General features: G+C 41.0%; 1 protein-coding gene across 13 annotated transcripts in view; it reads right to left on the minus strand.

The window, feature by feature from the left end:
• The window catches only part of BRSK2 (BR serine/threonine kinase 2), a 304,503-nt gene that overhangs the window by 131,582 nt on the left and 145,407 nt on the right, over positions 1-27,514 (minus strand). For all 13 annotated transcript variants that reach the window (XM_036383420.1, XM_054515038.1, XM_036383424.2 and 10 more), the window contains exon 2: positions 21,525-21,619. In XM_036383420.1, the coding sequence (XP_036239313.1) occupies positions 21,525-21,619 (95 nt within the window). The remainder of the gene's footprint in view (positions 1-21,524; positions 21,620-27,514) is intronic.

Genomic DNA, 27,514 nt, shown 5'->3' on the forward strand with positions numbered 1-27,514 from the left:
AAGAACCCCCCCTCCCTGAAACTTCCCCAAACCAGCCACTATTGGGGCTAACCAATAACAAGGTTAGGCTACTAACAACTCTCTCTCACCTCCCCATGTCTGTCAGCTGTGCTTGCATCCACATACCCTCTTTATTCCTTCTTTTAGTCCTTAAGCAGAATCAATACAACTGAACCCTGTGCCTGAACCTCAGCCTCTCCTATTCACTGTCCATATCAATTTAAATTGCTAATTTAAAAGCTAATGTGCCTGATGGACCTTCTATTCTGCGGCTCTGAGATGGGAACAGTAATGAGCAGTAAGAGGATGTTAACATCCTAAACCACTGCAGGAGACCAGAGCCCCCAGTCCCACTTTTGGGCACAATGAAGAGCAGGTTTTGATTCCTGTTTAGTAATCTAAAAACATTGGTAAAAAATCTGGAGAACGTTTCTGTTCTCCCACACTCAGCCTCTCTGTCTTGGGCAGAATATCCCTAAAACCCAAAAACTTATTTACTACATTATGGACCCATGAGAAAAAGAGAAGAGCTGACAAGCAGCATGCCAAAGGCAAATGGCACCAAAAAGCAAGACATCTTCATTCCTTCTGAGCTGCATAGTCCATGAGCTGTGAGGGAGAGTTTCCAGCCCTTCCTTCTGATTGCCACCCTCGTCCTTCACACTACAAGGCTATTTCTGCACGTTTGGTTATTATTTCACTCAGTGTTGGCTGCTAACAATTTAAAATAAGAGAAACAATTAAAAAGAAGCAAGACAGTGCCTGTGCAGAACCTACTGATCACTTTGTTCTCTGTGTCCCTTTCTATCTGGTCTTTCTAAGGACCACCAGGCAAGATATTTTCTCATTGTCGGAGGGATTGCATTATTTTCTGTGCATATCCACTATTTATGTGAAAAGAGGGACAAACACTGTTCCTTATTTACCTCTTCTCTCTCTCCTGCTTAAAAAACCTAGTCAGCTAAGGAGGGGGTAACCCATACAACCAAGATAACAAGGGACACGAAACAGTGAATATAAACCAGCAGCTAATATGAATGGTTTTGCTAATAACATGTTTCTGAAAAATTGCTGAGTCCCAAATGCATCACTGTAATGCTGACAAACAGATTCATGGAAGCTTCAGTAAGTTCACAAACTAGCATCCTGATTGTGAACCTGGAAGCAGAAACCCCTCCTAAATTCCTTTGAAATTCATATAATAACCAAATTTGCTGAGGAATATGCTCCAGAGAACTTTGCATTTAGGTCAGCAAGAAAGACAAAAGATACTAAAAAGGCATTTCCAATTTTACAGTTCCCTATCGCCAGCACAACTTAAAGACATGGATCTATCCACAGTAAACACTGCAGAGGGTTTATTATAACAAAAGCAGTAGATTGTTTATATCTCACTGATTGCCAAGCAAGGAGGAAATTGGGTTGTACAGAGCTCTCTATACCGGACTGCAGATGTCTGAAATTAAGATGGAAACCAGAAATTAAAGTCTTAGCAAGGGAAAACAGAACTGCCTTTCCTGGAAGCTGAGTGCTGGCAGGAAGGGACCTTGGTAGTGCATTCAGACTGTGCACAATAACTTGGAGCACATAACTGGCTGCAGTGATTTATAGGCCAGCACAGCACTGGGTGCAGATTACAGTTGTGCTGATAGAGGCAGAATAACTCCTGGAAATGAGATGCTAGCCAGCACACAGCAAAAGGTAGATGGAGGCCCCTAAAGTGCTTCAGATTGGAAATTACATCCTCCTCTGCTGCATGAATAATTGTTTGGCTTCCATTAGGAAGCCTCTCAATTTCTGTCACAGTTTTGTTGATGTACAAACAATGTCTTCTTTTATAACATGGACAGTTCCTATCTCCCCTAATGGTCTTTGTTTACATCCTTGGTGTCAAGAAGCAACTGGTTATAAAGTCAAGAAAAGAGAGTTAACAATAATAAAATGGAGTAAAAGACATGGCTACAATAGAAAACAAAACTATTTGAAAATTTGCTCTTTCCCCTGCAAAGCATCTAGCTGAAGAGCTCAAAGCAGCGATTTTCAGATAAATGGGTTTTAGTTCCTAAGGCTCCTTGAAATTGAGACAGGTAAAATTTGTGTCAGTCTGAAAGCTGTGAGGCAAAGGCTGTGAGGAAAGCAACTCAGAAGTTTGGAGCACACTCATTTAATTGACAGGTAATTTTTAATGCCACCTATTTAAAAGTACTTTGCTATGCAATATGTTGGTGTCTCCCAAGATTAGCTGACCTTGAAGATTTGAGGACAAATGACCCATTTAAGGAAGCAACACTGTGATTTCTTTTTGCTCTCAACACTATTGCACAGAGCTGGCCACCACCATATGGGCCTCTGCCACATAACATACACAGGGAATTGACAGTGCACCTCTGTACTCACTATAAAGTCCACTTGCATTGAAAGGTATCCATACACTGCTGGATTTTCTTCCCAAACTTTGCCTTCTGCTTCCATGCCACAGCTCCTGGCTATCATGGCTAATCCAAAGACACAATAAATTTACTACAAAGAGACTAATTTTCTTTTGTATGTACTCATATAAAAAGCTGAGTACTACAAAACTTGTTCTGATATCAATCTGGCCTGAACTTACTGGCTAATTAATTTATTCTTGTCCATGTCAATGGGACTAAAACTTCTGCCCAAGCACAGGAACAGATTTTAAAAATACCAAAAGCAGTTATTGAAATATCTTTCCATAGCTTAACATGATAGCAAAACACAGGTGCTAGAGAAGAATAATTGGCTGATAAGAAGTCAAACTTTATTCAAACTTCTGAAATAGAGAGAATACAAATGCTGCTTTTATAGGAACAGCTTTTTAACAGAGGCCAAGTAAAAAATAAACGACAACTAACCATCAACGTTATGTGTTCATGCAACACAGCCAGAATGAAACAGATAGAAAGAAATTAAAAATAAATTTCAATACTATAAATTAAAAGATGCCACAGAAGGTATGCAAATTGCATGCCACAAGGTCTTGTTTTTTGTTTACAAAGAATGTGTTTTCAGTTTGATGGAGAGGCATCATTACGGAGGGAATTTGAGGCATTTTAAATAGCAGAAGCACTCATTAAGTATTCATTTTTAACAGGAAGACTGAAAAAAAATTAAAATTAATGAGGAAGATGAAGTGGTGGGGGGGGGGGAACTTTGAAGATGACAGCTTCTTGCTAAAAAAAGACACACTTGATATTAATCGCAAGCAGTTCACACACATGCATTACTCCAACTCCACTGCCACAGTGTCCAGCCCCAGTTCACAGCTGCTTCATGTTCACTTCATGTTAGGATACTTGGAAAAGCAGACAAAGCACAGTGTTGCCCTCAGACACTGTGAAAACAAAGATGGGGAATAGATCACCAGGCAAAGGACATGACAGAGCCTGTTTTAAACCCAGGTGATTAAACATATCTGCAATAGCAATCATGAGAGACCCTCAGAAGAGGCAGAACTACAGCCTACATCAAAAGCTCAAACTGACTCCAGTAATTTCCGAGCAGAAAAGCACAAGTATTCTTGTTGTACCATTACAGTGGATTTTCTGTAAACAAATGAAATTTTTCTGGGCCAATCTGGAGCTGGCACATTAAAACACTGTAAGACCTTTTACATCTCTTAAAAAATCTGCCTGGATTAAAACCTAGTGATCTGGACATCAGAGAGATCTTCTCAAACATCCTTTCCTATCCCTGAATCTTAAAAGAAGGAAGGAACCAAGTCACCTTTCCTTCAACACACACACAGGCTAGACTGCTTAATTGATGTACAATATACAAGTTTTAGAAAATTCAGTCTAAATTCAGCTGTCAATTTGTTCTTCACTGTCCTCACACAGTAAAATAAAGTTTTGATTACTCCTGTAAAAATATTTGTGTGTTTCTTTTAAATGCTCATATTCTTGAAGAAGGTTCTGGGGGGCAAGGGGGTCCGGGTCAGGCTTGCTATAAAAAGTTGTCATTACCAAGCACAGATGTGGGCAAGCCTTTGTTCTCTCTGGATCTCTTAGTTGAGAGTAAAAACTTGGATCTGCAAAAGATTTTTCCAAGCTGAAGTGACCCTGGCAGTGATAGAGTGGAGGGCATCCTGGACAAGTGTAAAATGCCTGGGGCAAAGATAAGCAAAAGCATTAAAGCAGAAGTTACTGCAGTGAAACTGAAGTAACAGGAGTTGGATGAAGATGTTTGGAGGAATTAATATTTGACTTTGCTCTTATTTCACACAGAATCTCCCAGAAGATTACTTCATGCTAAACACTTTCTCACTAGGGTTATGTTTTACAGTGTGATTCTTTTCTGTATTGACCATTCCCACTGTCCCCTGCAAATTCTTCTCCTGACCCAGCAGAACCCCATGCAGAAGAGGTACCCAGCATGCCAGACACAAGCATAACCCTGCTGAGGAACACCTTTCTGAAATTATGTCCAGGTCTGTTCCAAAATCCACCAAGATCAGTGGCAAGACTTCCTCAGAATTTGAGTGAGCTGTGGCAGGCCTACATAAAGCCTAAGGTCATTCAGACAAGAACTAAGAAATTTCCATGCTGGGCAGAGATGTCTCAGCTAGCTCCAGACAAGCTGTCTAATGAGCCCAAGCTGAGTGCTGCCCTGATATGACTCTCATGTTTCTGTCCCCACATGGGCACATGTAGAGCTAACTCAGGTGTCTCTGCATGACTCTGTATTGCATCATGCAGACATACCCCAGCTGCTTTGTTGCCTTATAGCAGCAGTAACAGAACAGGCAGTTCACAACTATAGGATTTACTATTTGCCCCTTTAAGGTTTGGCATCTTCAGCAAGCCTAAATGAAAATGGGTTGAAAATACTGCATGAGAATTCTCCTTTAGGACTCAGCTGACCCAAATACACAATTCTCTTGCTCTGAATTCCCCAGTATGGTGCAGGGAGATAAACTGCTCTGTTTCCTCTTTCTCTCTTGCCTTTTTTTTTTTTCCTTTCTTTCATAATGCTGCATTGCAGGACCACATTTTCTGATTGTCATGCAGTGTCTTATTTTGATTATCCTTTTCTCAAATTAAATGATTCTGGTAGTCTGAGGAAAATCAGGAAAGATCTGTCTCCTGCTCTGAGGGGGTAGGTAATGCCTTTCCATAATAGGTTAGCTTAAAAGCATCCTTAGAGCCAGAAAAGTGGCTGCACTTCAGGGGACTGCCAACATGACTATATTCAGACAGTGGCATGACAACACGGAACTAAAAAAAGCTACAGCCACAGAAGTCCCCACCGTCGATGCAGTGACAGCATGAAAACACAATTTTCACTGGTTCAGCTTGCCTGGCGCAGGGTGAGAGGAACGAGCAGGGCTCTATTCCCAACAGCAGTGCTGAGCTGGTATTGCGTAAGCACTTTCACAGTGCGGCTGGCACAGCTTTAAAAGAACCTCCTCTTGCTCCCTGTTGAGCATTCGTAGACAATTCTGCGTAGCCAAATGACACAAAGAAGGTTTAAACACTCCTATCATCCTTGCAGAGTAAGCACAGCCATGATAGGAGTAATACCTGCTTTGGTTCCTAAACAGCTAACCTTCAGGTGTGAAAGCTTTACCTCCAGGTACCTCTACCAAGTACGTGAGTTTCTGAAACAAGCAAATGGAAAATCCTTTTTCTCACTTGCAAGCTTGGACAAATTCGAGCTACAAAGCACGGAGAAAAAAAACCCAACAGCAAACAAACAGGAAAACCTAAAATACCGTTGGTTTTTACAGACACATTTAGAAGCAGAATCATACTGCAAAATTGGCTTTTCCAGCTCCTCAGGAAACCTGCACAAGCATCTAACAACCGCAAGAACACTCAAGGTCACAGGCAAGCTCTTTTTGGAGAGAAGCTGCCTTCTGACTGTAGTGATAAACTCTGCAAAGCAGAGCCTTGTATTGCAGATGAGATGACTGGGAGATCCCTAAATCAAATAGCAAACTATAAACACTGTACATAAATAAGAGCTTTATTGAGCCCTGTCTCTAAAATTCATACGCAACAGCAGAGTTGAAATGGGAAAGCTGGTCACTGCTTTGCTTTGATAAATTGCTACACATCAGCACCAAGCCTACTCTTCTTATTTGGCAAACTATGTTCAGTCCAGCTTTCAAGACCCCAAAACAACTGGGTGAGAGGAAAGCATGGTTATAAGCCCACATCAGTACAGAAAAGGAGGAGAAGGCAGCACTGGTTATAGTTTGCTTCCACCAAGCTACTCTTGCTGGCTCCATACTGCAAGAGCTTTACCAGAATAATAGAAGAACATGTGGAGAAGAGTTCTCAACACTGTGGATACTGTCCAAGTACCCACACAATTCTGGATGAAACTCCTGAAGTCCCATATGAGAACAGAACCAGTAAAAAGGCAGAAGGTACCTGGGAAGTAACTGCTTTGGGATCTCCCAAAGTTCAGAGCTCCCAGAACACCTCTCCTTCTCCAGCTCAAGCACAGGACTCCTCTGAAACAGAGAGCACTGTCCTACAGTAACATAAAGCATGGCTGTAGACAGCAGGGAGCTCTGCAGATCATAAAACAATGACCTGTTTCTAGCATCTGCTTTGTCTTGTTTTCCTATGAAAAGACACATCGGGCCAGACTGCCAGTTATGCAACCTGCAGTTACTCAGCTGTCCACTGGCTTTGACAGAAAACATCCTCAGCAGAGACTTCCCAAGGTGCTTAACATTTGAAAGAGAGCCCTGGGATACAAGAGAATGGATGAAGGGATTGGTCACAGGTTAGTAAATGAGGAGGGAAAACCACAAATTAAAGAGAATTCACTGCAGGAAAATGAATGGTTATGAAACCTTGCAAGAGAATAGTTTTCCACAACACTGGAAGTCTTAGCTGAGATGGGATTGCCACACGAAGCCCAAACAGGAAAATAGGCTTTTGGTAGTCCAGTTAGTCACTCACTGTATTCCTGACACTGCTGTGACATGAGGAACTACTTGGAAAGTCTGATCTGTTATTTGCACAAAAAAAAAGAGTAAGGCTAGGAGAAAAAGATGAAACAGTCTGTCAGTTAAGTGTATCATTTGTTCAACTTGTAGTGGAAGGTGAATGAAAAGGAAAATAATGGAAATAAGCTGTGGATATGTTATCAAACAAGAACTAGAGCACAAGGAGCAGAACTTTCCCTATTTCTTATGGGTATATGAATACTGTAACAAAGCAAGGCAAAAAGTAGTCCCAGCCTACTTCAAAGCTGAAACCTGCCTGGTCTCTCCCCACCAGCAGCTCCAGGTTTTCTGAAGTAACCATTTATAATGTTGCAGCCTAGGATTCCTTACATGAAAACAGAAAACTGGCCCCATTTTTGCACTCATGCTAATTCATCATTATAGGGAATAATACAGAACAGAAATGCACTAAACTTGCAGCTATTTTAAACAAGTTTGATTACAGAGCTAGGGAAATGCAAAAGCAGGTGAAGAGAAAGACAAACAGAACCAAAGGCTCAGAGGCTGAACTGTTCCAGAAAGAAGAAATTAAGTGGTTGATTTTGCAAAGTTGGGCAGGTATCAAGAACTGGTTAACTGAGGGCAAGAGAGAGTTACAGTACAAAGTGAAAACAGAGCAGTCCAGGGGAGGAAAACAGCTGCCACAAAGTCTGTTTTCCCTTGGGTTTCCTACTTGGCTTTTAGGCTAAATATATTTTCCAGCTAATCTATTCTGTGGAGCTAATTCCCTGAAAGTGCTGGGAATCCACCAAGACTGCAGCCTCACACGTCGAGGAGCGGAGGGGTCTGTACCTGTGCAGTATCCTGTCAGATTCTGTACTTAACAAGACCTGAAAGAAGGCAGCCCTGCTGAAAGCATTGTATGCACATATTTACACATACCTCCTAGCAGATGGCCAGCACACATCCCAAAGCAAGTGCCAGACTTATCAGGGTGTGTGCAACAGCAAAGAGGAATGAAAGGCAAATTACTACACAAACGGGGAGAAACGTGCCACCTTAGGTTTTGAAGCTGTGAATGGCTGAAGGACAACAGGCCCTCTGACACAATATTGTGATCTTTGCTGCCTCCAAAGCTGGCTTTTCATGAAGCAGTCACACATCCTCCATGGGAATTGAAGCCCATATAGGTACCATCAGGTATGCACTGTGTGTGTTCTATGCTGCAGTATATTTTAGGAAGCCATTTATGGTCCATGCTACGTGCACACTGCTTTTTCAAAGGTGCAATTTCTAAACTATACCTACACATTTACAAGCAACTGATTACAACTTATTCCAGATCTACTCCAGTTTTCTCATCTGTGTATTTTTGTGACTGCACTGCACCAGCAGGCCCATGGGGTGAATTCAAGTCTATGGGAAGAGATTAACTTAAAAAGCCATGCAGTCCATGCCCTTTGGTGCTTTGGGTGAGACGTCAGGATCCCACAGGAACCTCTGTGTTCCTTCTCACATCACTGTGGCATGCACAGAGAGGGAGGTGCCCAGGAGCAAAGAACATTTAGCATAATGACTCAGATGGGTGGTCAGCAGTTTAAACCAGCCACTTGATGTTACTATAATGAGGATTCAGTTTAACACTCATTCTGCATGCATGGAAATCCGTCCCATTCCCAGGAAATCACTTAAAAATAAAATGAACTAAAATCAAATCATCTGTTTGAGAAGAAGGAGGTTATGGCTTGGAAAATGCATAAAATGGGTGGAGTGAAAATGCCCGTGGGTGAGTAAAAATTATTTATCACAGCAAGAGGATCAGGGAGACTCTAAGCTTCATCGCACGGATGACACAGCATAAAAAGAACTCCTGCAGAAATTAGCTGCAGTTCTGCTGAATCCAACAGGAGTAGAATCCTCTTATGATAACTCTGAAATTAGACTAGCATGTTTTATATGCATTCTGAGCCACAGAAGTCTCGATTGAAAATTAATGAAAGTTATTTCCACTATGAGTAGCAGAATTACGTCATATGCTACTTGTTCACCAGGTGATAATTACCTGTCATCTATTGTCTACTAAATCCATTTAAAAATTCCCACCAATACATTCTGATGCATCCAGGAGCAATCCTCATCTTTCAACTACAACATGATTAGTTTCCTGAACCTCATAATGAAAATGAATTCATTGAAACATATTCTCAGGAACATGCCTGGCCTATAAAATCCTGAAACACATTCTTAATTTCTATACGGATTAACTATAGGCTCTAAGCTTAGGTTATCTAAACATCAGTATATGTATTAAATCTATCAAGACAACCTTTTTGCTATGCCCTGAATTCTTTAATTCTGCTTGGCTGTCCCAAATCTCCCATTACATTGTGTGCTGCAGGTCTAGGCATTTGTACTTCTGACCATAAAAATAATGCCTGAAGTGCTGATATACCCTGGCTGAGATATTGTAACTTTGAAAAACCATATCTGCATATGCAAATAAAGGACCTGATGATTCTGACTCGCTATTTACAACACTTTATTTAAATCAGGCTATGTTAAATTCTGCCCTACTGAAGGCCAGAGAGCGGGTATTAGATTATTAGACAATGATAGCAGGATTGTAGCATCTTATTTCAGGTTAAGGATGCACACAACCCCTAGCTTTCTTTAAATTTAAAAAGCTTTTGAAGAAAAGATAAATGGAAGTTTCTAAGGCATATATACAAGTAGTAGTATCTCATAGCTAAAGGTCTGAGGATACAGAACTATCAGAGGGGGTTATAGCTTTAAAGAAGGATGGCTGTGGGGTAATCTAAGGAGTGGTACATAGAGAACTCAGAATCAAAGCAGGAGAAGAAAATTGTACTTCCATGAGTAGTAGACAGTTATAGCAATAAGGAAGAAAATACGAATTGTACGAATGGTATTGCTGTTCAAAAATGTGAAAAAATAAGGGGAGAGAAACCAAGCATTTCTAATGATCTGCACCTGGAAAACAAGTGGAAGATAAATAGAAACTGTAATGAAAGGGACAGCTGGAGGGATGATAGACGATGGAGGTCAAGTCTCTGTGAGAACCAGCAATTTGAGAGAGCGAGAAATGAAAGAGTCAGAAATAGCTAAGACCTCTCTAGAAGCGCAGTGAAGATATGTCAATATGTTAATTATTTCATCTATTGTCTGCTAGATGTTCCTCAAACTATACCCACAGAACTTGTCTATATCTACAATTTGATTTGTATCTAACACTTAAATCACAGAAATTCAGTTGTCATGTCCTTTATTCCAGTCCAGTGCACTTGTGATCTTACTTCCAGTGTTACCTCCCGCAGATCTCAAGTCTCCAGGCAGGCTCTAAGAGAGTATTCCTCCATTACCTGCTAATGTGGTTGCTCTCTTGTTGGTATTCAAACCAAAAATGAAACGTGATCATTACCATGAGTTCCTTTAGGCTGCTAAAGCCTCAGTGTCCCCTCAGTAAAGCAGCTTTTGAACCAGTCCTAAACCCACTTCTTGCTATGTTTATTTTCAGCTGTTGAGACTCCCATTCTTTGTATGCTGGCCTGTTGATTCTCAGTTTTATGCATCAATTTTGATTTTGCTGACCCTTTTCATACTAAATTTTTGTGGCATGACTCCTAACTTCACTGATCAGTTGTTTCTGCCATGAGGCTGCAACATACCATACTGTCTCCACAGCTTTGAAGTGTTTCTTCTTTCAGCTCCTATAGATTTTTTAAAAAATTGCTTGAAGTCTTTATTTGATAACTGACACAAGTTTATTTATTGCTGGAACCAACAGCCACAATAGCTGGTCAATCTCTCTCCTCACATCTGCACTGGGGTTCAGGTTAGATATTAGGGATGAATTAAACCACTAGGAGTGCAAGGCAGCACTGAAACAGGCTGTCCAGGGAAGGTGATGAATCTCATCCCCTAATATTTTCAAAACCAAGACAGACAAAGCTAAAGCTGACCCATGGCAACAGCAGTTCTTGTTTGAGTGGGAGGATGGACTACACAAACCCTCAGAGGTCCTTTCAACCCTTGTTTCTATGATTCTGCACATTTGTCCAATATTTCACTCCTGCAAACTCTAACAATCTGTCTTAGATTTCTCCATCCTTAATATCTCCTCTCTTCCTGAGGCAGTATGTCATCAGCCCCAGACTTGACATTTGAGACTCTGAACCCTGGCTCAATCTGTATTGAGCTGCATCTGCAGCCAAATAAACGCAGAGAAACACTAAATCATTGGTGTCTGCCAAAAACTCAGGTCAGTTAGCAGGAGGGCAAAATGAAATACACACCCTTTCAGTGCACCAGCAGCAAGTGGCTTTGCCCAACACCAAGCAGGTACCATGTCCTCAAGCACTGCTAGCTGCTGCTTTTTCCTAAAAGTGTTCCCACCGCTATCAGTCTTGCACAGCAATGCAGGAAGGCAAGGACACCATTTCTCCTCAAAAATGAAGAATTTGGTGTTAACAGATCTCTGAGGGGGTTCTTTCCTGTTATAGGCAGCATTTAGATCTCTTTCTACCAGTTGCTGGATTTCCATGTCAGTCCCTCTGAAATACATCTCTTTATTCTGATAAATAGATAAATTTAGTCTACTGAGCAGGGCCCAGGTACCTTGCCTGCTATACTGGGGATATTCAGGTACTACAGAGCAACCAAATCTCCAGTTTGACTGCACTGCTGCCCAGAAGGAGTCTGGTACTCTGAGGTATCTCCACAAGACTACTTCCTAGTCCAAGTTCCTCTGAGACTGCTGAACTCACAGCTTACACTCCTAGAGGAAAAGGAGGTGAAAACACAGCCCCAAATGACTGTGAGAACAGCTGTGTGCCACACTGCCCTCTGTCCAACGACCTTAGCCATTTGTTCTTAAGTAAATGTTTTTATTTTCTGGATTTGATAAATCAGGGATTGATTTAAGAGGTGGAAATGAGGATAAAATGAACCCATAATACCTAGAGGATAATATGTACTCTCTTTCTTGTGTGTGTCTTTCCTTTGGAAGCGCTGCAGTGGATGGTGAGGGACAACAGGAGGTTAGCAAAGGACAGAAGGGATTTAGGAAGGAAATTCAGGGGCAGCTGAGGGAGCAGGAGTGAAGAGAGGAAATTCATCAAAGAAAAGAGATAAGAACATTAGACTGAGGGGATTTATTTCAGGGTATTAGGAAGGAAATATAAGAAGAAAGATCTCTAAAAAAGAACTTTATGCTAAAGTATTTTACAGATGGAGGAAATTTCCCTCTATTGACAGCAAGTTCTTTCTGTTGGACCATCTACATACACAGATGTAGAAATGCACACCAGATTTCTGACCACAGAGCAATAGTAAATTCCAGTCTATTACAAGGATCCATGGTGACATTTCTGACAGTGTAACCAGACTTCCAGAACACTCTAAAATGTAATCTATCAGGAATTCTTATGAGACAACTATATTTTTGTACAATGACTGTTGAAAATCTGTTTCAGGTACAATGAAGAAAACTAGTAACACAATCCCCATCTCCTGATACATTTGTTATAATGGTTTTTGCATATTCTGGTGACTCAAGTTCATTTCAGATCTTCTAGTCTTGATTACAGTTGATATATAGAGCTGTACAGAAGGGTGCAAAAAGCTATTAGGAATTGGAGGAATAAGCTAAATTTCACAGCCCAATTCCTTATGAAAGGACTTGAGCTGAAACACGTTTTATACATAATGCTATTATTTATTTCCTGTAGCTATGCCTGCATTTGAAACTTACAGATAATAAAGAATGTTTTTCTCCTGGACCAACAGGAAACCCAAAAGTAGAAAAGAAACTACAGACCTGCACTCTGTGTTACACCTTGCACCAGTGACATTCCCTCACAAGTTCCCTATCCAAGGTACAGAAGAGGAGGTACTTGGGAGAGCTGCAGTAGAAGAACGTTTGTGTCTGTGGTTTATATGCCAGGAACAGGAACAAGTGATCCTGTTTTATAGGCCAGATCCTTCTTCTTGAGTGTTGACAGCTATTCACCCCTGCCTTACCAAAATGTTCTAAAACCAGACTTTGAATGTCTTCATTTTAGCATAATCTGGAGCACCAGTTCCAAATTTCCCAAAAGGGTAATGACTTTGATTGCCTGATTGAGTTTTCACCAAGTGTTCTTGAAAACGCCAGCCTGCACCCCAGAATTTATTGCCACTTTTAAAAGTTGCTGTTTCCACTAGGGACAATGCATGATGTTATAAAAGAGATGTTCTCGAGCAATTGCTGCATGCTGAGAGACTGCAAGAGATGCACAAGTTCAAGATTAAACTCAATCTCACCTTCCCTATGGTTTGTAGAGAATTAAGGCAACATCTCCATTATCCCTCACATAACACAAAGCCTTTGCTGCTGCCTCCCCATGCAGCTGAGCACAACATGTTCCATTACACCACAGGATTCAAGAATACCAGGTGTTCTGACAAAGCAGCGATTTCTGCTCCCACCTTGGAGAAAAATCAACCATGCTATGACTGCAATTTTTGTCACTGTGTGGTAGCTGGGCTTGGGCTCTCTCAGTGTTGGCACACCTGGAAAATTCTCCTGGAGTTGGATGTGAAACACCATTTTGAACTAAAACTCGGGGGTCTCTTCTGTGTGGTGTGTGCATCCACAGCAGGGGAGGGCAAACAATGGTTTATTGCTACAGGAGGGCTCTTCATGAACAGACCAGTGTGTTAAATCCATGCCAGCTGTGGATACAGCATATCAGGATGCCAGAAGGCAAGGCAGCAAGTTCAAAAATAGAACCTGGTAAAAGAGAAAATACTCAAATACCTAAAAACTCACCACTACAGAGATCAACATGCAATAACAGCAGCAGAGCAAACCCGCAGCAGAGTGCACCGAGCTCCATCTGACGGCTCTGGAACTAACAGTTAATTGCACTGGGATTGGGCCTTCCCAGATTTTTCCTAAATTTCTGCCAACTACTTAATAGCACAAACTGCAGGGAATTGACTGAGTAAGGCCTGGTTTACACCTAACAAATGATCAGCAAAATGTTCATGTTGGACAGAAGCATGCAAAACAAACAGGAAGAGCCTGTATCCCCTAAATGACACTGCAATGCCAGTTCTTGGCTTTGAGCTGTACCAGTTAAATATGCATTAAGGGACACTTTTTTTTTTTGAGCTGGGAAATTCATACACTAAACAGTGCTGAGAAAAAACTTCTTACAGAAAGGTAGTGCTGGCTTACAGGGCACCATCCAGTTGTTTCAGCAAAAATTTAAGATAATCTTTGAACAAAGTCTTTACTCAAATGGTTTGCCTGCTACATACAGGAATGGACTACATCCCTTAATTGGCATGGATCAGTCTACTGATATTTATGGTGTTTATTCTACATGATGATGCAGGGTTAAATACCTGAACCAACTGTGGTCTCAGTCAATCTACTCAAGGATTTATGTCCCATTACTGCTAGAGCTGTTCTGATGCCACTGGTTGTCTTTTCAAGATGAAAGAAAAAAAGAATTAAGAGCCTTCCAGACAAGATTCTGGAATGTGAAATGCAAACCAATGTACAATGGAGTGAGAAGTCTTTTCACCTGCGGTTCCCCTTGCCTTTCAGGGTAACTCCTACTGCTTGTTCTTCCCCCAGAAATGAGCCTCAAGCCTGACAACAGCTGAGGATCCCAGTGCCTTCTACCATTCCCACATGTGGTGTAGGGACACAACTTTCTAGCTGGGGATGGTGGGTCTGCCCCAAAGCTGTGGACTCTTGGAGCCTGTCTCAAGGCTTCCAGTATCTTGGCACGATAACATCGGGCTCAGAGGCAGTGGGAGTCCTGAACAGGCAGGACTTTCAGGGTCTCTGCTGGGGTAAAATGCAAAGAGGACTCTTCAACAGCCTGCTACAAATACAGAGACAGTTCAAAAGAAACCTAGACTTTGATATATCAGGAGTTCATCGAGATGAAGTTATTTCAGAGAAAACACTTCAGCCAACCAACATCTTTTGATAAAACTAAGCTTTGGCCATGGAAGAGGGGAATTCGCAGAAGCTTTAGTAGGGAAATCAACACGAAGTTAAACTATTTTAAGTTTCACTCCAAGTGCAAGGACACTGCAATTACAGTGGAAACAGTCAAAGCTGAACAGAAAGCGATTTTACTGGCTAATTATTGAGAGAAGCTTCACAGGTAGATGAGGACTAGAATGCTGTGCACATTCAGATGTCTCATCTCCAGGAGCAGATACTTCCCATTGAGGCATTATGGTTATAATCAACTGAAATGAAAAGTAAACAGCACTCCTTGAGTTCAGCTAGCTCTGGCCTGGGCTCGTGAGGGACATTTACTGCTGCATGACCAAGCCAGTACATGAGAGTGGTAGAGTGTCTATGCCTATGTGTTTGCACACACAAGGCTGTGGGTAGAACATTTTGGGTACAATAGAGGTTTGAGCCAGACTGCTGTAAAAGGCCAATTATTTTAATAGCTTGCTCAAATGCCTCAATTGATCATACTAACTTTAGAAAGCAAAAGGTACTATGCACACTTGACAGGTTTGCTCCTCTGACAGGTACATCATGTGCTCGTGATTCCCATTTGATTTCCTACTTTAAGAATGCCTCTAACTGTGTTCCTTGTATGTGTGGTGGAAAGTGGAGGTGGAGAGTCATTCTCTGAAGGAAAACAAAATTACCCAACTTCTTTAAATGCTCAAACAGATGACAAGTGAACAGGCTTTCAATACTCCCCAGCAGCTCCAGTTTAAAACAAAACACTCTGCATTATACATTCAGTAACAGATCCCTAATCCCAAACTCCCTCTAGCAGGAAGGAGCCGGGGGGAAAAAAGTCCCTTTCATTTTGCCTGTATTTTTCATATTGCAAGGTGCATTTTTATCTCATTGAACTTAGAAGAGAGACTTGCAGACAGGATGCTGTGCTAACTGGGTTGCTACTAGAATATGAACAAGGGTCACAGGCACAGGGGCTAAGCCTGCGTTTGTGCGCTCCTGGTCTTTGATGGCTGCCAATCATTCCTGCAGTTTGCTCAGTGCCTATGCATGTCACACACTTCTAATCTGCTCTCTTCCAGGGCTAAAAGCTGGCAAGCATGTGGTAATGCTCCAGGTTAAAGATAAAACACAATGAGGATGAGAGTGTATAAGTATGAATATACTCATTTATACATTGAAACCTACATGTTCAACAGCAAGTGAAAATATGAGCATGTACATGCTTTGGGGTGATTTAATTTCCTTTATCCTTTCATCTTTTTTTTGCCACAAGTACAAGGTCTTCTGGGTTATTTTCTTCTCACAGCAATATGCCAGCCAATTAGAAGAATAATAGATGAGTGTCAGCAAGTTAGCACAGTGCTCCTGCATCAAGAAGTCCTGGAAAGTTTGATGAATTCTTTAAAACCTTTTCCTTGGTACTTCTTTTTAATAAATGGAAATAACTTCCCTCCCATTTGCTATTTTAATATAACCACCTCCAAAATCTTGTATGCTAATATCCTAGAGTACTTTAAATGTATTTCACTGAGGATATATCCCATGGCCTTGTCTCTTTGTTCATTTGTACACAGTGCTAGAAGTACTCAGTGGGATTCAGCAACAGCTTAACACTATTTCCACTGCAATCAATAGCAAAACTCCTAAATACTGCAGCTGGGAAACAATTAGGCCACTATTGAACACATCAGAAAAAATATTGATTTGGTGGAATTGAGGTTTGGTGCTGGTGAGTTTGGCTTTGTTAGTGTCAGGCAAACTGCCCTTGTTGTGATCAAAGCTGAACTTGAACCAACTTCAGTCCACTTCTGCTTCAGATTTAACTTCTCCCTGATGCTGTTCTGATGTTCTAGTAATGATTTCTGTAGACCAGCCTGCAGTTAGCAGTTGATGACAGCTAGGTCACCCAATATCACAGTCTGTTCTTTTAAAAGTCTGAAAATAAGGTATTTCAAGTAGAAGCTGGTGTTCTCAAGTATTGCCTTCTTAAATTCACTTGGGGGAGCCTAAATTTCTGCTTCTACAGACAACTTGCACAAGTGCATCTCTTTATGCCCCAGACAGAGATATGGAACTTCCCAGAGATTTCAAGATTTTCAGATTTTCATAATTGAAATTCCCAGCTCTATGGATTTTCAGGCCAGAGAGGCCTCATTGATCTGATCAGAGCTAACACATAGCACGGATCAGGAAACCAACTACACTTCCTGCTTCAAGTCCAGCATCTGAAGTTAAACTAGGATCTTGGTTTTTAGAAAAAAAACACTGCAGTGCAATTTGAAGTTTAATTGTCTTTCAGGAGAAAAATTCACTACAGCTTTGGGTGGCTTGTTCCAATTAGTAACTTCATCCAGTGGTCAAACAGGCCTAGTTTTTCAACATGTAATCTACCTACAGCTTACAACTATTAGTTTCCAATCAGCTTTTTCTACCCAAGACTGTAATATCCTTTGTTATCACATGCCTATGCTCTTTATCAGTATTTACAGACTACAATTAAGCTATGTCTTAGCTTTCTCTTTGACAAACTAAGTCCCCTGAATCTTATAAACATGACCTCTGATTGTTTTCTTACCCTCTCAGATACTTTCTGAATTATGCCCAATTTCTAAACTTTTTTCCTTGAAGAACAGGCATCTTAACCAGACAGACATGCTGCATTTCAGCAGTTTTTGCAACAAACAATGACAACTATTACATGACTTTCTGCAGCAAAAGAGGGAAAGCAGAAAAAAGGCAGAAGTCACAGAATGGAAGGGAATGAAGAATGAATAGCTTAAAAAAGAGAAAAGAAAATGAGAGGGGAGGAAAGACTCTAAAGTAGGATGAGGTAGCAGAGAAATAAACATTGAAGTAGAAGCTCAGGAAGAAGTAGGAGATGATGAACAGACCATGCAAAGCAGCAGTTATTTACAAGTATACTTCCATAAGTTATCCTGTCAGTTCCAAGAGGAAGTGACGCTCGATTCTCCTACCTGTCCTTCCACTCAATCATTCCAGGCAATCAGGGATCTCCAATAGTGATTGCTGCAAGACCTTTTGTGGTTAAGAACACAGAGAATTGTGTGCAGAATTTTTTGGAAATAGAGCTCATTAGCCTCCTCAAAACTCAGCACCTGATACAACTGAGCTCCACAGCAGTGGGACTGCTTTTTTTCCCCATCCCCTACCCTGGAAATACCTGCCTTGCTTCAAGGCCAGCACTGGAGGACTCAGAAGAAACAAAAGGCACACTGACACAAAGCACACATATGGAGCTCTGGGCTCCAGTCATCAGGCCTGGGACATCTGTGGCTTTCTGAGGATGCCTGCATGTTCCAGTAATTAGACCAAGGCCAGCTGTCCCCTTCTCATTCTTCACCCTTTATGCTCCTATTGCTTCTACTACCACTGTCTGTCCAAACAATGATTTGTCTGATGGATCACCAATGAGTAGGTTTTTTATTGTTGTTTATTCTTTGGAAGGCTGGAATGGAAGAGAACTGGTGAGACAGTAAAGAGGAGAAAGGACTCTTCTGAGTATATCCCACAAGAAACCTCAGTGTTTCAAATGAGCTTTTGCCATATCAGAGGAAAGATTTGCTTTAACCTTTATATTCTCAAGTCATGAACTCCAAATGCTTGTATTGATACTGAAAACGCAACCATCAGTAGTGAACCTGGCTGCTCAGGAAATGTTACTGCTTTACAGACAACTCTGGAATTCTGGGCCTAATTTCCCTGTCAGTGGTCCAGATGTAATTCAAGGAAATTAATGAACCATATTTCAATCTCAAGACACTCTCTGTAGCACACTTTCACTGCTTTCTGAAATCTTCCTGCCAATTTGTGCTAGAGCAAGCCAGAAGTACTGTGGGACACAGGTCTCCACATCAGCAGAGTTTCCACGGAAGAAACCCAGTGAAGCTTTTAACCAGTTGAGGGAAGGCAGGAGCGAGAACAGAACCAACCCTTGTCCCTCAACTGTGAAATTACATATGTAGCTTTGCCCCAAAGCCAGGATCCCAGACAGGCCCAAGCTGGAGCTGGAAAAGGAACACTGCTCCCCGGCCCGCATTTAGCAGTCAGGACATGACAAAGCAAAAGGCTGTGTGCGCACTGAGCAGCCCCATCCCTTGACAGGGCAGTAAGCACTTGGATGATACATTTACAGCAGCCTGTGCTGCATTGTGCCTGCCCATGTATCATCTCCATAGCAGCAGTTCTGCTAATTGAGACCAGCTGCTACAATTCCAAATTCTTCTCTCCAGAAATATCGATACTACAACGTTATGATTAGAAAGCACTTTACCAAATGCCTCTCAATTCTGCACAGCTCAATGAAGAGCAGCTGCAGAGAGAAGGGACAGTTCCCTGAATATACAGAATAAAACACTGCAAAAACACTGGAGAAATGAAGGCTACAAGAAGCAAGTCAAAACAGAATAATGATGACAAAGAAAGCAGCCTGCTGTATATGCTTCTGCCTGTCACTTTAGATGTTGAAAGCACCGTGAGCAGACTTTCTCCTTATGCTCTAGGATAAATGGCCATAGCACTGCACTGTTACAGCTTCATGTGGCAGGTGTGCATGTTTGTCAGATCCAGCTTTTCTGTCCAAGGAGACATTAAAGCAAAATCCATCAATCTGGGTCTAGCTTGGAAGAGTAGCTGTGGTCTTGAATCATTTGGCTCCAGGGGCTGCTCTGCACGGCCCACTGGCAAAGAAAGTCACTGGAACTGATAAGCTGGTGGGAAGCCTTGCAAAGTAGGAATGTCACCACACCACAATGACTTGGCCACACTTTTGGCTGTCTCCCTGTGGCTGCTGGCTCCACACAGCAAGCTGGATGCTATGCAATGGTCACACTGGGATTGCCAAAAGCTGCAGCACTTTTCCCCTCCAGCCAGACTGGATTAAACTGGCTATCAGTATTCTAAATTCACATAGAAGTCTCAGGGCCTGTCTGTGACCACCAGGCACAGGGCATTCCTGAAAAGACATCTGGTTACTGAATTTATGTAAGAACTGGGCGAACCACTTCAATCCCATCTGTTATTCCAACCTCCTGAGCACAGAGAACAGAATCCTTGAAAGAGAAAATCTCACAAAGGGTCTGAAAATGAGAACCACGATGCAATGTGTAATTTCCTCCTGAGAAAGATGCTGTACAATCTTACAGAAAACATGGCACGCTCCAGCATGTGGCTGTGTAAACAAGGGCCTAACACACCGTTTCACTACTCAGATTTCATACTACAACCGAGGTAATGCAACACAGCTAAAGCAGAGAGATCGCTTTGCTATGCTAAGTGATTTGCCTCCTACTCTGAAAATCAGCGAGGTAAATAAAGTGTTTTATATAAATACCAGACAGTTTCTCTCACCAAATAAATGCTCAAGTTTTTTAAAAAGATTCCTATTATTTTTCTCTGGAATATAGTCAGTGCTTAGCATCCCATTCAGATTTTACCATTTATACACAGCTCTCTTATCTATTTCACATTCTAACTTTTGGTCTACATTAGAAGTCTGCTTGAATCCACAGTACTGCAGGAGAGGGAATTCATCGATGAAATTCCAAAAAGGTAAAGTCCAAACATGTTACAATTGAGTATAAACTTTCAGAATCCTTGTCTGAAAAAAATATGAACTTACATTTTTTGTGTAACATTCACTGACTGCAAATTACACTCCATTTTCTTTCTGCTCTGAGTAAGGCTGCTATATTTACTTGTGCTGGTAAACAGCTGACACAGAAGTCCATGTGGGAAACAGGAGTGTAAAGATGAGCTTATATAGAGAAGCTCTGTGTGCTTATATAGGGAAGTCACCTCAATAAAGTGCTCAACACTGCACGCAAACATGTTAGCGTAATTTGCAGGTGACAGTGTGACGGAATTCTGTTGATTGCAGTGCAGTTGTGTTCCTTCCCATCAAGCTGAATTTAGCCTCCATAGTCACCAAATCACATGAATAAACTGCTATGCATAAATTTATTTTATTTTTAGGTCTCCAAGATCAATCAATGACATTCATGTGAGGAGAATCACAAGGCTAGGTAGAAAACAAACTAAGCTCTTCTGAACACTAACAGTCATTGGGACCATTGGGACAAACATTCTGAAGGTTTCCAATGGCACAGCTCTGTGGATTGTAAACTGAATTCCAACAGCTTTAAGCAGTTGTGGACTTTGGCACATCAGTCATCATAGAGAACTCATGCAGCAGAGCAAGCAGAAGGACTACTCAAGCAACAGATCCACCAACTCTCTTCATAGTGACATTTGTATACCTCAGCCTGCACTGTACCACGATGACACTGTGGTAGTGCTGAAAGTCAGGTGCCCAACATGCACTGGCCCAGCAGAGAAGCACCATCTCTGCAGCTGACTGTTTATTTCGTGCACAAAGCACAGGCATTCTCCCATTTCATTTCAGCTGGCCTCACCTCCCCCATAACTAAATTATTGTTATTATGCTCCACATAATCCTAGTACTGACAGGGATGTTTGTTATACATAATTAAAGATATTAATTTTGCATGGAACAGGAGACACAGAGCCAGGAACTTAATCTTTTTTTTAAATCTTCCATTAGAAAATTACCTTCATTAGCACCGACTCACTGAGCTTCTCTCTGTTGACAATTTTTATCGCGACCTTCTGACACGTGACACAGTGAACCCCCAACTTCACAAGCCCTGCAGGAGAAACAAAGCAAAATAGAAAGGAAGAATTGGTTAGAGGTTGAGCTTAGTTGTCAAGGGTTTTCCTTTTAGAACACCATCCAGATATTGGCAGCTTATATACAAAAAAATTCCCATTAGTACCTCCTCTAGCCAGAAAAGGTCTTGTGAGTAAAGGAAACACTTCAGCCCACGTTGTGACCATTTGGCAGTGAAGTCATCAACATCACTGATGCTCCTGCAGTTTCTGCCACTAAAACTGTGGTTTTGTTGAAGCACTGTAGCCCAGCTCGCACCACTCGAAGTGCGTTCTACCAGGAAGAAGTTCTGGCAATTGAACTGCACTGGACTAAGGGCATTTCCTACACCTGACATCAATAAAAAAAAAAAAAAAACAACTAGATGGTCAAATGTTTGCTTCTACATTTCTCTAGCTCCTTCCAAAGTTTCCATGATCACAATAAAAAGACACTTAATTTTGGCTTCCCTTACTGTTTTAATTTATCCTGCTGGATAAAGTTAATACTGTGATGAATGCCACTGTGGTGTGGAGGAACATCAGCTGCTACAATTCTAAGTTCTTGTTTGTTATTACTTACTATATTCTTGTCCTCAAAAAAGATAGAGTACTGTTAACTGATTATATTGGCAAAAGGATGTGATATCCCTGATAGGATTAGGATATTTGAACTATCATCAAAATACGTAGCACCAAGACTTAAAAGAAAGAGGTAAGTAACATATATGAGCCATTATCTTCTGCAAAATTTTCATCTAAGTCTGGTGACATACATGCAGGTACATTAAGATACCTCCACAAGTGAGTTTAAGATGGTCCCTTGAACTCTCAACTCTACTGCCATTAAGAATATTTGTAGCTGGAAAAGTTGTACTTCATAGGTTCTTCAAGTGAGATCTTGTTTGCTTCAGGTTTTACTCTTGTCTAACATGCACATACAGCACACCACCTGATGGGCTGGATACAATCCCACTCCACACTACATGCCAAATTGCCATTTAGGTTAATTCAGTTATAACTGAACTAAAAAAGAAATGGCACCTCCCTGGTGTCGCTGAGACCTGCTGTGTTTTGCAGGGCATTTATGAATAATGACATCAAACAGTAGAAAAAAAGACTAACTTAGTTCCCAGCTCCTAGGCTAGGTTGCAGTTAAGAAGCCAACCCCATCCCCTAATGCAAAGCATGAAGCCAAACACATTGCTTTATCTGGAATTTGAACACAATAAATTCCAAATAAAGCAATGAAACATTGAACACAGGACTTCACATGCATTACTGAGGGGCAAATAGATTCTTGCCTTACTACAAACTGGACCCAATTAAGTGAGCTAGAGTTTCATCAGGGACTTCAGCAATCTTCTGCAGGTACCTGTCCATCCTTTTTCTAAGCAGTTAATCGTAAATTTGGAATTATTTATCACTGGTTATTATGTGGAGAAATAAACTCCCAACTTGCTTCCAGTCACATCTCTTTTATGGCATGCTCAAGTGTTCTGGATATTTCTAGTCACATAATTTCTCAGTCTCATCTGGTTAAATGCTGACATCCTCGCTTTCAGCTACGACATAAACAAGTCACAAAAATTAAGAATGCAGTGCACTGACAAATCCATTTGAAGCTGTGTACAGCAATAGTGTGTCCTCTGCCTGAAGTAACCGAGAGCCAGATCTAGGGCAAGATGCTGTGATGTCCAACCACACCCACTCTTCTATCTAAATTTTTTCTATTCAAGTTGTAATATTAACTAAAGTACTTCTGGCTCTGTGTTCACTGTTCAGAGCACCTGCAGCCTTACTTATGCTTCTTCCCTTTGGCTTTGTTGTGTGTTTAGACAGAGGCTACTTAGCACCACCCTGTTAAGAGCATGCACTGTTTCTATCTGCGCTGATTGCTTCCTTCCTGCTTCTGGGACTAACCACAACCTTACATCACTCTTGCAGCAAAATGACAGCACTTTCTACATTGCTCTTAGTTACACTTTCAAATCTCAGTAGAACTTCTAAATCAGTCCTTTATATCTAGACTCCCAAGATCTGTGGCACTGTGTTTTACTGTACCATGGCATGGACCAGTTATTTTCAGAGGTCAATAAGGGTGAGAAACAACTGCTCTCTACCTGGTTCTTCACTAATAATATACTAGACTTCTTATATCTCACACTTCACTTTTGTCCTCCCTGAAGCACCCTAGAAGGGTTTAACCATGAACTTCTGGGACACAGTCATGCTGCACAAGATATCTTCACAGTGTCCTCTGTCCTTGTAGCTATTAACCTACCACAGAGGCTCAAAAATTAAGATTAAACTATTCTGTTTACTCCAATAAAAAGTTAACCAGCTGTGAGAAGACAGCAAACACTTTGCAAAAATAAAACTGGTACTGAATGACATTGATTTTATATTGAATTAATTTCATTGACCTCAAGAAGTCATTCTTGATTTATGCTATGGTATCAAAGGATAGAATGAGAAAACATATGTGAGATTTAATGCGTCTTTCCTCTTCTCCTGATTTGCATTTTAAAACCAAAAAAAAAGAAATGCACTGTCATTGCTGTCTGTTTTGTGGAGATAGAAATTTTAGACAAGCTTCTGAACAGCCCAAGACAGCACTTGTCACTGCACTAAATTCACTGAATGTAATTTTAGGATAAAGAAATAAAACATGTCGCTATGCCTCGCTTTCTCCCTTCTCTCCTGGCCACCTCCTTTTGACATTTGCATGTCAGCCTAAGCAGAAAAAGAAAAAAGGAAAAAAAAAATCCCTCTTGGTAAGTCCATCTATAGGATAACACTCCTCTCCTGCTACTATGAAGAAAGCCTAATTGAGCTGAGGCAGGAAGGGTTCATCCTCAGGACTTCTGTTTCTGTCCCGTAATTTCAGTCAATTGTGGAACTACACAATTGAGATGAAATGTCTGAAATGTGGAATTGAGGTCCTGTGGGCTTCTGATTCTTAAGGAACCCTTTCACTGACACAGAGAACACAAACCATTCAAGATGTATTATTTATCTACATAATAACAGACCTTAGAGAAAAGCAACTATGTGAATAAATTGCTAGGCTGCAACTGAAACAATGGAAGTGGCAGAAATCCTGCTTGGAAACAACTGCCCAAAGTGTGCTTACAGAGTTGTGGAAGAGGTGGTGCATCTTCCATTTTTTCCTCTTCTGTATATGCAGCTGTTAATGAGCACTTCAAAGCTGTTAATGAGCACTATATAAATCCTCCTCCAATACAGATGTGTCAATAAGTTCAGTACTTCTTTAAAAGCTTATCTACACAGTCAGCCCAGCACAGGTACGCGTGTCTTCTGCAAAGGAAACAAACACGGCTGCTGCTGCTGCAAGGATATTTTCCACTGGCTTGGCTTACAGCAGGTCTGCCTGGCAACAAATAGATCTTGAACTTGTCTGCTTCATGAGTAATTAACCCCTCAAATGCAGGCAAGTAACCTTTCTGACTGCTAAAGTTAACTCTGGTCTGTCCTGACAGAAAATCTAAGATGCTATGGGAATCAATTGCTTGAAGTTTCCTCCACCACCTAGACAGCTGTCACACACACCTCAGATCTCCATCTATGGGTCATTCCTGGGGACTCTGGACACTGACATCCCAGGGCTTTAAAATCAGTTGTTGCATCCAATGAACTGCAAACATTGGGCTGCTTTTTATCTTACCCACTGAACTGCATCAGAACCAGCCCTATAATTGCAAGTTGGGGAGTAAAGACAAAAACATGAATACACTGGAAAGCAAGGGGATGTGTAAGTTAACACTGTCTTTTCATCATAACCAAACCCCACAATTTGGAAACCAACAAGCATAAAAACCCCAGATGACACAAAGATGCCACTGAAGGAAGAAGAGCAAAGGGAAGTGTGCAGGTCTGACACAGCCATGATTATTAGTGACCTGCTAATAATCATGCCTGAGCATTTTTTTGCTGGCAAGCTCCCACTCTGTGGATGCTTACAGATATACAGATAGTTTTTGAAAAGGACAGGAGCTTATGTGATGAGCAAGGGACAGATTTAGATCAGCCGGGAAGGTGGACAGCCCATCCTGAAGCAGTACAGAGAGAAGATGATTCTTTTACCCAAGAAGAATGTTCTGTGGGGATGGAGAAATGAAAACTTCCCTCCAGCTCAGACAACATATTCACTGTGAGTCCATGACCACAGCAAGTGGCCAATATTGTAACTGGCAATCACCTTCAGGACTTTTCAGCCAAGGACAGGATTTCAGAAGAGACTCATTTACTTTTGCCTTGCATTTTGTGTAGCAATTTTCTCTAACAGAAACTGAATAAAGCATTAAGAGCTTGGAGCTAGTGCTATTTGATATGCACATTACAGTTGTGTAAATAGTAGCATCTTTCTAATATCCTGTTATTACAACTCTTCGTTAGAGAAAGAGTTTCTTTCCCTAGGAACAAGAAAGAATGTTTTCAGTACTATCCAAACCTGAAGTCTGCCAAAGACACCAATCTGAAACAAATTATCATTTTGAGCCAGAAAGAGAGAGCAATAAATGATGAAACACCACTGTTGTTTAAATACAGCACTTATGGTATATTCATTGTCAGTGATGTTTCCAGTCTTTCAGAAATGCTAAACACACATCACTTGTTATCCTGATTTTTAACCAAGAGGCAAATAACTACTCAAAGAAATAAAGGTAGATTTGCTATATTTAACACATATGATTTTTCCCAATGGTAAATGGAAGTCTCTTGCTTTCTTTTAAAATAAAACCAGCCTAAAGTAAATTGCTGTAGTAGGAAAACTCAACACTGATTTCAGAAGATCATCTGCACACACATGTTGCTTACTCTTCACTTCAGAGCGCATTGTCAAAAACCTTAAAAAATCCGAGCAGAAAGCCCTGGTCTGGCCAGAAGTGTCTATTTTGGCTAGATGAGCAATTAAAGGGATGTCTAGAGAGAAATATCACTCCTCTTTTAACTTGAGTTAGCTAATTGCCAATTAATTCAAGTCAATGAACACTCTGCAAATGTTAATCTAGGCACTGCAAAACACAAACATTTGTGGTTTACTTCAGGGCTCAAGTACTGGCAACAAACTATCTGGATTAGAAAAGGAACAAAAGTTCTAGGCTGACAAACTCCAGTACGCTGTTTTTGAAAAAGCTTGATGTGTATATAGTGTTGCTGCACATGAACTTTGTACATATGCTCTTTATATATAAATAATTTAATTTTTTATCCCCAGAAATTGGAGGTTGATGTTGTAAATCTTAAAAGAATTTATGGATGTTCATTCCTGAAAACTATGTGCGCTAACATTTGCAAGACCTGCAAACCTCAAGGATGCCAGTGCAGAAAATCAGCCCTTAGAGCAAACAAATGCATTAATGCATGCAGGGTGGAGGACAATCCTAAAATGTAATATTCCTCCTCTTTATTCTCCACAGTTATCTTCACAAACACTGTAGTTTCAATTAGGGTTAAATCAGTTCAGTTACAGTGTCTAGCTCTGCTGACTGCAGTGAAGTTGCTTTAGATCTGCAACAGTGGAAAATGGATTAAAATTTGGCCCACAGCAACATGATTTCCATAGCCGTAAAATAAGGATAATAACACTCACTTACTTACCTTGCAAGGGGTGTAGACGGATTAACTGATTAATCCTTACAAAGAATGTTGGAAAGGGATATAAATCCTATCCAAGTTTTACATATAACTACCAGGAAAACTGCATTCTAAATACAATCTGGAAAGAAACCTCTAGATTATTTCTTATTATTAGCTTCCATTTTACATCCTATTTCTTTTAGAGCACAGATTTCTGGTCTCCAATGATGCACATCTTATACTACTCTCTTAGATGAACTGGGAAGAACATCGTTACTGAGCATCCTACT

Source organism: Molothrus ater, chromosome 6 (genome assembly GCF_012460135.2).
Source record: "Molothrus ater isolate BHLD 08-10-18 breed brown headed cowbird chromosome 6, BPBGC_Mater_1.1, whole genome shotgun sequence".
Lineage (NCBI taxonomy): Eukaryota > Metazoa > Chordata > Aves > Passeriformes > Icteridae > Molothrus > Molothrus ater.